At 36.1% G+C, this 10,338-nt stretch overlaps 1 protein-coding gene across 1 annotated transcript in view; it reads left to right on the top strand.

The window, feature by feature from the left end:
• The window catches only part of LOC104491226 (RNA-binding protein 26), a gene marked incomplete at both ends in the record, with an annotated part of 13,136 nt that extends 2,828 nt beyond the window's left edge, over positions 1 to 10,308 (top strand). The window contains 7 exons of the mRNA XM_010133612.1: positions 1,660 to 1,920; positions 4,467 to 4,706; positions 6,123 to 6,263; positions 6,639 to 6,779; positions 7,799 to 7,910; positions 8,710 to 8,869; positions 10,108 to 10,308. Coding sequence (XP_010131914.1) covers positions 1,660 to 1,920; positions 4,467 to 4,706; positions 6,123 to 6,263; positions 6,639 to 6,779; positions 7,799 to 7,910; positions 8,710 to 8,869; positions 10,108 to 10,308 — 1,256 coding nt within the window. The remainder of the gene's footprint in view (positions 1 to 1,659; positions 1,921 to 4,466; positions 4,707 to 6,122; positions 6,264 to 6,638; positions 6,780 to 7,798; positions 7,911 to 8,709; positions 8,870 to 10,107) is intronic.
• Between the last annotated feature and the right edge of the window lie 30 nt (positions 10,309 to 10,338).

The following is a 10,338-nucleotide window of genomic DNA, read 5'->3' on the forward strand; positions in this document are numbered from 1 at the left end:
CTTTCCCTCCATTCTTTTCTAATACCTTTGATTGTGTTGGCCACTTTTAAGCCGTGTTGTAAGAGAGGCAGAAACAAATCCAAGTTAACTGCATTTCATTAAGCTCTAGGAAACTTGGAATCTGGTTTAGGAAGATACAGAATTTAATATGTATCTATGGAGGTAGAACTGGCAGACACTACCTGTGTGATAGCAAATGACTTGTCAAGCAGAATGGTTCAGCTCTGTTCTTTTTGTCTTTTCATCTCCTTGGTGTCATAGGGAGTCGCTGAAATTATCACAGTAAATATTTGCATTTGCACACATCTGTAGAACTTAAGGTTTCTGTATATTACTTTTTCAAATTAAACTTCTTTAAAAACAAAGCCATTTATTCAGCTGAAAACTATACCTTTTCCCCCAATAGTTGTTACTGATAAGTTGCAAAAGAGCATTGTGAGTAATTTTATATCTTTATTCTATCTTAGACAGTTCAGAGGTAAAACAAGTCTGGTTTAAGCCTCCTGTGTATTACTTTTCTGTAGAATGGCCTTTGGTAACTCAGCCTTTAAAGTAGGAATGCAGAGTTCACAAAAATCTGAAAGCAGACCTTTTCCAAACACCTTTAGGAACAAGCAAGTTAAATAGAATGCAGTAGTTGAGCTAAAAGTTTACAACGTGATGAAATCTTAATTTTAAGGATTATTTTACATAAACTGCAATGGTAATATCTTATAGACAATATCATATGGTTAAAACTTTGTTTCTTTTTCTAAGCACATTAAGAAAAGCCTGTTTTACCCACACTTACCTGCCATGTTTAGGACATTTTCACCAGTGTTCCTTTAACGAGGGTTGAGTTTACCAGCTTATTTCATGACAGAACTCTTCTGTATTAATCTGGATACTTTCTGTTTATTTGACATTAATATTAGAAAATTAAGAGAATAGTTTGTATGTGTTCAGAATAACAGTTCATTTTGCTGTTGTATTTGTCTAGGAGTATTCCACACCTGACAAGCACTATTATTTCTTCAGTCATGACAAAGCTTTGCATGTGTTAGATAAATGCATTTGAATGCAAATAAAATTAAGATACAACAATAACAGTGTCTTAAAACATTAAAGATGTGTAACTTTTATAGTGTTTTCAAGTGGTGATTACCTTTTTCTTGCTCCTTGCTTCCAGTTTTTCAGAATAACTTCCCATCTGAAGTTCTTAGAGCATTGCAGAAGATGTACTCTGCTTGAAGTTAAACAGGGTTTCTGCTTTACTGTGGGTATAGCTAATAATAAAATACCCCAATGGCTGACTACATGTACTGAAAGTACATAGTGCTTCTATGTACTTTTAAGATTATTATTTTTCTCATTAAACCTTTGGAATGTAAAATCATGGGATAGTTGAAATTGGAAGAGACCTCTGAAGGTCATGTAGTCCAACCCCTCTTCTTAAAGCAGATAAACTGGAGCAGGCTCTACAGCGCCCTATCCAGTTGGGTTATAAATAACTCCGAGGGTGGAGACTCTACAAGCACTCCGGGCAACCTGTAGAATATTTCAATTACTGTTTCTATGTTTTGAGTTGAATTGATGTAGAATAAAGATACGCAGGTTAGTGGTTGCTTCTGGTAAAAATGTGCAAAAGGAATCATCCAATGTAACTTTTTTTAATTACAGAAAGAGATTTGGGAAAGCCAAAGTATGATATGGATAGAACAGATCCATTAGAGAACAATTATACTCCAGTTTCTTCTGTTACAAATATTTCATCTGGCCACTACCCTGTCCCTACACTGAGCAGCACTATTACTGTTATTGCTCCTGCCCATCATGGAAATAACACTACTGAAAGCTGGTCAGAGTTCCATGAAGAGCAGCTGGACCACAACTCCTATGGAAGACCTCCACTGCCAAAGAAACGCTGTAGAGATTATGATGGTAAGTCTGGTTTTTTTTTTTTATGATTGCTTCCTGCAGCTATGATTGACCCCTTTCTGTAAAGATTGCGGTAATTTTCCTTTTTTTTTCCTGATCTCCTGTAATACTGTATTTTTTCTATTACATGATTCTTGAATGCAAATTTTCTTGGTTTTTGTTAACTTAGCTTTTAGGCAGTTTTCTTTATTAGCTTTTGTGTAGATTACTAGAATTATTTTATGTAGAGGAAAAATAGTATAATTTTATAAAAAAGTTACCAGAAAAATCCAGTTTCACCCAGGTTTTCTGTCTTATGTTGTGTTCAAACTAAATACCGTATTTGATAGTTTGACCATGATTAACACCTTAGTGACCTCATGATTTTTTTTATTCTGCCCTAACAGATAGTTTTTAACTAGAAAGGTCTAGAGCTGCAGTTTCTCAGGCTTGTGTTAACCTGTTTTTAATGTCTAGGTGTTTCTGAACATTGTGTGGGTTTTTGTGCTTATCTGTGTCCTAAGATACCATTTTGTACATCTTGTGCCAAAAGCCACACAAGGGGCTGTTGCAGTTGGCAGTGTCTTAGTGAAATTCAGACAGTCAACCTGTTAGCTCAGAACAGTTTATATTTCCCCCTAAAGTTCTTTCTAAGGGTTTTTTTTGTTGTTGCTGTACACCACAATTATGTATTTAAGATCTAGGCCAGTTTACATTCAGAACTCCGATTAAAATATTTTTTTAAGTAAAGAAAATGAGTGGCTGAGCTCTCAAGTGTTGGCAGAGTTGTACTTCTGAAGAATAGCTTTGCCAGTATATGTCACAGCAGTAATGTTGAACAAGTAAAGTTTCAAAAGTGTAGTTTTGTTTTGATTTTTTTTCTTCTAATGCAAGCTGAGCTGCAGAATGTTGTGTCGTTGTCTCCCAGCTCTACATATGTTTTACGAAGGAACAAAATGTGCAGGCTAATATAATTTCGAAATAACATTTCCAGGTATGATACCTTTAACAATCTGACTTCTAGAGCAGCTTATTTCCAATTTCTAGGTATGAAACAAATGGTAGTGTGTTGGAAAATTGTGGTAATAGTTGTCCTCACATTTTCACTGTTTCTCTCCCCGTCCCCCCCCACCCCCGCCAAGGTTTCTGACTGTTACTGAAATATCTCAGTAGATGCCTCTTCCATTTGCTTTTCTCATGGCTTTTTTTATCTTCTGAATTTATAAGCTTATCTCTTACTTCAGTGGCTAGGTGATTCAAATTTACTGCTCTTTCTTTCTGCACTACTGAATTTTCTACTTGACTCTCTGCAGAACTACTGTTTTTCCTTAATGTTCTATAACTCTTCCTGAAGATGAGGCAAAACAGACTGCTCTTGTCTTTTGAGGAAGTGGCTGCTCAGCTTTCTTACTATTGTACTGGAAGATGTTTTCTATTTTCTTTTCCCCGTGTTGTATTGAATTGTGATGGGTTTTTTGTGGGGCTGTTGTTAAACAGATAATCATAGAATGTTTTGGTTTGGAAGGGGCCTTTAAAGGTCATCTAGTCCAACCACCCTACAGTGAGCTGGGACACCTTCAGCTAGATCAGGTTGCTCAGAGCTCCCAGCAACCTGACCTTGAATGTTTCCAGGGTTGGGGCTTCTACCACCTCTCTGAGCAACCTGTACCAGTGTTTCACCACCCTCACTGTAAAAGAATTCTTCTTTACTTCTAGTCTAAATCTTCCCTCTTTTAGTTTAAAACCATCATCCCTTGTCCTGTTGCTGCAGGCCCTACTAAAAAGATTGTCACCATCTTTCTTATAGGCCCCCCTTAAGTGTGAAAGGTCTCCCTGGAGCCTTCTCTTCTCCAGAATGAACAACCCCAACTTTCTTAACCTGTCCTCATAGGGGAGGTGCTCCATCCTTTTGATAATTTTTGTGGCCCTCCTCTGGACCTGCTCCAGTGTTTTGCATGTAAAAGAAAGGAAGTGAATGTCTGTGTTCATTTTTATTCATATGTATGTAGGACATAATCACCACATGTAACCAGGACAGTCTGTATTTCTTATTTACACATGTATGTATACGTACACATATACAATACATATGTATGTAAATAACAAAATTTTTTGCTCTTACATAATTGCATTAAACTACGACAGAATATTCTAATTCTTTCTAAAATAATTGCAAAAGAGGAAAAAATTGGGAATTTGCTCATATTTTAATTTTATAATATTCACTTCTAACTTTAATATCAGTTTCTCAATCTCAGTATCTATTCTTTTTACTTAAGCACTTCACTATTTGCTTTCCTGATTTGTTGCAATTCAGTGCAGAATTAATTTTTCTTGAAAAATTGAACTCCTGTATTTATTCTGCTAGAATGTTGCAGTAATCTTTCCATGTGCTGACTGTTAAAATCAAGTTGAATGGTCAATTTCATTTTCTAATACAAATTTATGCTGGTATGTGAAGCTGTTAGTTTGCAAACTACTGGATTACATGTAGAATGTCTCATCTTTACTCTGAATCAAGCTACAGCTGTTGAATACTAACAGCAGTTCTTTCTGTTTTTATGTTTCAGAAAAGGGTTTCTGTATGAGAGGAGACATGTGCCCTTTTGATCATGGAAGTGATCCAGTCGTGGTAGAAGATGTGAATCTTCCTGGCATTCTGCCTTTTCCAGCACAACCCCCTGTTGTTGAAGGACCACCTCCTCCTGGACTTCCTCCCCCTCCACCAATTCTGAGTCCTCCTCCTGTTAACCTTAGACCTCCAGTACCACCACCAGGCCCCCTACCACCTAGCCTCCCACCTGTTACAGGTAGTTAAAAAAGATAAAACCCCATTTTTTTAGTGGAAGAGCCTGGATGTTACTTGGGTTTAATGGAGTGCAAAAAGCTGTTTTATAAAAACAAGCTATATTTTAGAAAGTTTGTATCATACTCTATTATGGCGTGGCTCGGCTCACCCCAAAATGATTGGTTTTTATGTAATTGTTTCAAAGTTGATTGTTGCAAAATTTGGATGTTGAATGTGATTCTTGAATAGGGAATAATACTTTTAACTGTGTTTAAGCAAAAGCATGTCATGGCAAAAGTCACTTTCTTGAGTTTTGTAGAAGGTGTCTGAAACTGATTAGTGTTAGAGAAGAAGAGAAAAATCCTGGAAACAGCAGATATTTGGCATTTCATTTGTAATAATAAAATAAAAGACAATTCATAGCCACGTCACGTTTATGTCTGTGAATGTCATTTGCAGTTAATTTTGAAACTAAGCTTATGAAGTAACTAAGACAGAAAATTTTTTCAGCTTGTGTACTTTTTCATTGGAAAGTATTTTGGCTCAGGCACTAAAAATTACATGAAGGCTTTTCGTGCCTGTCTCATTTATAAAATAGCAGTTCAGTATTCAGTTCCCTTGTGTGGTTTAAAAACTGTTGCATTAGTTTTATGTGGTTATTCCTTTCTCTCTTCATTTACTTAGGTGCCTTACTTCATAAAATTATTCAAGACTAGTTGATATTTGATATTGCTTGGAAGTTTCTTAAACTGTTTTCATTTCCAATTGATAGTATATTTAAGTAAGGTCTCAATGTATTTATTTTACTTAGTATGAGGAGTAACTGTATTGCTGGGTGGTCCATTCTGTCTGATGTGATGTTTCTAGATCTGTGGAAAATCCAAATATGTGACTTTCTATCTTTTTCTAAAACTTGGTTTTGCAAAATTAAGTTGAAGGTCAGGCTTCACAGCTCAGCCTTTAAAGTATGACATTACTTTTTGTAAAAACAAAACAAAAAAACCTCCTCTGTTTTCAGAAGAATCTATCTGACTTTCCAACAGAATTTTAGGTTTCTTCTTGGGTAATTTCAGTCAAGTTAGTTATTGTCATCATACAATATTTTATACAGTAATAGAATTTGTTTCTTTGAGGTGGCTTTTATAGGGCTTTAAAGATCTCTCCTTGGTGAAGATAAATACAGGTTAGCAATTAAATTTCACTTAAAGAAGGTGAGAAATGTTAAACTATTCAAATGCTTTTATCGAACTTTTGAGTCATTTGGTGGTGGAGATGGTTTCATATGAATGAAAGGTAAAGCATCATGTCTGTATACGTGCTTTCTCACATGCTTGGACTTAAACAGCCTTAAAAACATTTGAAGATCAATTTCCATATGCGTTGAGTGTAATGTCAGTCTAGTGGGTAATAATGCAGGGTTCTCTTTCGGTTTTGACAGGACCACCCCCTCCACTTCCCCCATTGCAGCCTGCTGGCATGGATGCCCCTCCAAACTCAGCAACTAGTTCAGTTCCTACTGTTGTTACGACCGGTATTCACCACCAGCCGCCTCCTGCTCCACCCTCTCTTTTTACAGCAGGTGTAGTACTGAGGCTTTGCCCACAAGGTTTGCTAAATAGAATAACGTTGATTCATATTATATATACTTCTTAGAGATTAAAATTTAATATTTTAGGAGAATAAGTTTGTATCATTTAGTCTGTGACAGTAACGTAACACTCCTTTTCTCTAACTTCATTAAGGACAGAAGTAAAATTTGTTTGTGAAATGTGTATCTTGACTATGGAATAATCTTTTCATTGTGTTTAAGCAGAAGACTTGGCATGGCAGTGTTTAGAATAGTTGTACAACTCTTCCATTGTAAATGTATCTTGTAATTAAATTAAATATTTTGTTCGAAACCTTCAGGGTTTTAACTGAATTTATTTTAATTAGACAATTTCTTTGTTACCAGAAACGTATGACACAGATGGCTATAATCCAGAAGCTCCAAGTATAACAAATACTTCAAGACCTATGTATAGACATAGAGTACATGCCCAAAGACCAAATTTGATAGGACTCACATCAGGTGATATGGATCTACCACCCAGAGGTACGCTCTCAAAGCTATACTTTAGCTTAACTGGTTTCTTACACTAATGCAGATTGTGGCAGTTTTCATAGAATGTAATACTGGAAAACATCACGCTTTTTAAAAATCTTCTCGAATTGAGAGGTTTAATTGAATAGGAAATTATGCTCTGTGTGTGCATTTTTACAGGTTAAAATGAAATCTTTTACTAGAGTATTGCACGGTTTACACTTGCCTGTAGTAACAGATCACTTCGGGCATCTTTTATACAGAAAAATGTTAATGTTTCTGTTACAGAATATTAGGATGATGTTTGCTGCAGAGAGGAGGGAGTAATTTTTATCTGGTAGCAGACAGTTATGCAAAAGTAATCTTATAGTTCCTGTGGCCCTGAGAAGAAGCAGCAGCAGCACACAAAATGAGAAGGGAAAGGGATAAAACCAATCTTTTTAACATGATTTTGTTTGCATTTGTATGTTTTTGTATTTAATTTTATGTTTCTGTTGGTATATTTTCAATGAGGAGTCCCCCAGTATGATTCCTGTTCTTCAGCAAGAGCCACTCCCTTCCTACCCCATCCCTAAATCTTGCTCCTAAGTGTTAGCACTACAGAGTACTGTACATTTTCCTATCATGAGCATTTTTGTGTGTGCCATCTGATAGTAGAATGGAGGTGTGGGTGAAATGATGTGGGCCTCAGAGTATTGTATGGGACATTGTGAGTCTGGGGGTGCAGTCATCTTAAGGCACATGCCTTCTGTCATACTACTTTTGTTTTGCTTATGTGTGATGTTACTGTGACAAAATGAAAGCTATTAGCTATTTTGATCTGTCACAACATCGGTTGATAGTTAAGAAGAAAAGTCTGTGACCAGAATTTGATGAATTTTTAACAAGGATCACAGTAATTTAAAAATAAACAATCGTGCTTTTCAATGCAAAGTCAATGTGAGCAGAATAGCTTTTTATTTTATTACCTTTAATTTGTATTTACACAGCAAATACAAAAAATGCTGTAAAATGTTTTCATCTGTTTACAGAAAAACCTCCCAATAAAAGTAGTATGAGAATAGTGGTAGATGCTGAATCCAGGAAAAGAACAATTGGTGCAGGGGATGGTGGAGTTCCTACAAAGAAGACTTGGTTTGACAAGTGAGTGATCATTCACAAAAGGTTCTCTTGATTAATAGTGGGAATTCTGTGGAGCTCTTTTCTGTAATCTGAAACATGTATAGATTTCTATAACATGCAAGCAAGTTAAACTGAGTAAGCTGAGTGTACTAAAATAAATCGCGCCATGGAGTGATCTGTATTTGACTGTCTTCTCTCAAAGGCAGTATAGAGATAGCTGAACTTTCTTTGAATGAAAACAAGATCTGCTCCCTCAAAGCTGGAATGATCTAAGACACAGAGGACCTACAGTGATAGCTCTTAGAGATGACTGATTTTAGTTTTGAAATGTGGATTGTATCATTGCTATTTTGGTTTGAGTTGCCAGGTATGTTACTGACAGTAAATACAGAGTGCAGTGCTTAGTGTCCAGATGTACCTGGGGTGACAAAAGGTTGGATGGAATTTTAAGAGATTACTGGGACTGAGGAGAGCCTGGAAGCAGTAGTTGTTTGAAATGTTATGGGGGACACTCCGTGGAATAGCCGAGAAACAGTTTTTGGAGAGAAACAAGGTGGAAGTCGGGGCTTACTGACACAAATTATTGTGAGTTATCACACAGATTTATGTGCTGGGGTATGCTAAGAGTGTCAGTGGGGAAAACTGCAGGTGTATAGGCCTGAGTGCTGTACTCTTCTACACTTTTCTAAAATTGCCTTTCTTTTAAGTCTGCAGATCTTTCTGTGCCTCATGCACACATGCTCCTGTGTAAGCATATACAATTTAGCATTGTGTTTGCTAGCTTGCTATGGATTTCTGGCTTGGTTTTTATTTGTTGCAGGCAAAATTTTAACAGAACAAATAGTCCAGGTTTCCAGAAGAAGGTGCAGTTTGGAAATGAAAATACAAAACTTGAATTGAGAAAAATTCCCCCAGAACTTAACAATATCAGCAAACTTAATGAGCACTTCAGCAAGTTTGGAAACTTAGTCAACTTGCAGGTAAGAGTCAAAGAGAAGGCAGTATGTTTTGATGTAATGGTAGATGTTGGTAGTGAAAGGACTCCAGTTGTTTTTTAACTGATTTCCCTGAAACTGTTCTCATTGTTTTACCAACTTGTTTCTTAAGCATGATCTCATTATTTTTAATGGATTATCGTTGAGGAAGCAGAAACAATATGTTCTGGTCTTTTAGATTTTGAACAAATGTTTTCCTCAGGGGTAAGACTTTTAAGATATATTGGTTAAAATATTGAAATTTGGTTGGACGTGTTTTTTCCTTCATTCCTTTACTCAAGGTTGGATGGGATATTGTAAATCCTCTGTACTTTTTGAGATAAATTGTAAATACAGAACACCTGTATTTCTCATCTAGGAAGCAGTTCCTGTGATGGCTTTCCAGTCCCGTAGCAGTGGGGATTTGTCTCTTACAATGGTGTCTCTTATAATGGTGTCTTTGAGTGACCCACATTTCTAAACAGAAATAGGGAAACAATTAGAGAAAGGTGATGCAGAGAACTAGGGCCTAACTTAGGTTGATGTTACATATTGCAGGCCATATGTGCACTAGTATTTCGTATCCAGTCCCTAAGCTAACTCAGCTGATCTTTCATCATGCTTCGTTATCAAAGGCCAGTTTCAGATGCAAGCTTGTGTTTTTATGTATGCTTTTGTGTTTGCACTGAGCGGTTGAATGAGAAAGTGTAATACTTTTGACTGATACAGTACAGAAAAAGCTTCCTGTACTTGTCTGAGGGAATTTAAATATCTTCTTAATTGCTCTTAAATATTTCTTAAGCCTTGCCATAGTTTACCTAAGAATATGGTTGTAGTAGCAGGGGGGTGTGATTCAGTAAGGCAAGTAAAATTGAGTGGGAATGTGTATAGAGACACAGATATGCCGGTAGATAACATGCTCTTCTTCCAAAAGATATAATTTTCTCCATTGGAGGTGACTAAAATACTATGTTAGTGCTCAAAGGAGGAAAACCAAAATGAGCTCTGATACTATATAGGACATTTTTTAACAGACCCCTTTACTTTTTGTAGCAATTGTCTTTACTTCAGTGATGCTTCCTCTTGTCTTTCAAACAAGTCATGTTTGCAATTAGAAATACTGTTTGACTGTTAAGGTATTAAATTTTAAGCTTCTGAGCTTTGAAAATAGTGATTTTGAAATAATCAAGACAGTTGAAATCCTACATACATTAAGTCTTGTTCTTCTGTTTTTTAAATCTTAGGTTGCATATCAAGGTGATCCAGAAGGTGCCCTTATTCAGTTTGCCACACATGAAGAAGCAAAGAAAGCTATATCAAGTACAGAAGCAGTATTAAATAATCGTTTCATTAAAGTTTATTGGCATCGAGAAGGCAGTGTACCGCAAATACAAACTACCACACAGAAGGTAGAGAATCAAAGTCTATTCTATCTAGAATATTATGTAATATATAATCTTATAAATATTTTTTTA

This window comes from Buceros rhinoceros, unplaced genomic scaffold, assembly GCF_000710305.1.
Source record: "Buceros rhinoceros silvestris isolate BGI_N320 unplaced genomic scaffold, ASM71030v1 scaffold2643, whole genome shotgun sequence".
Taxonomy (NCBI): domain Eukaryota; kingdom Metazoa; phylum Chordata; class Aves; order Bucerotiformes; family Bucerotidae; genus Buceros; species Buceros rhinoceros.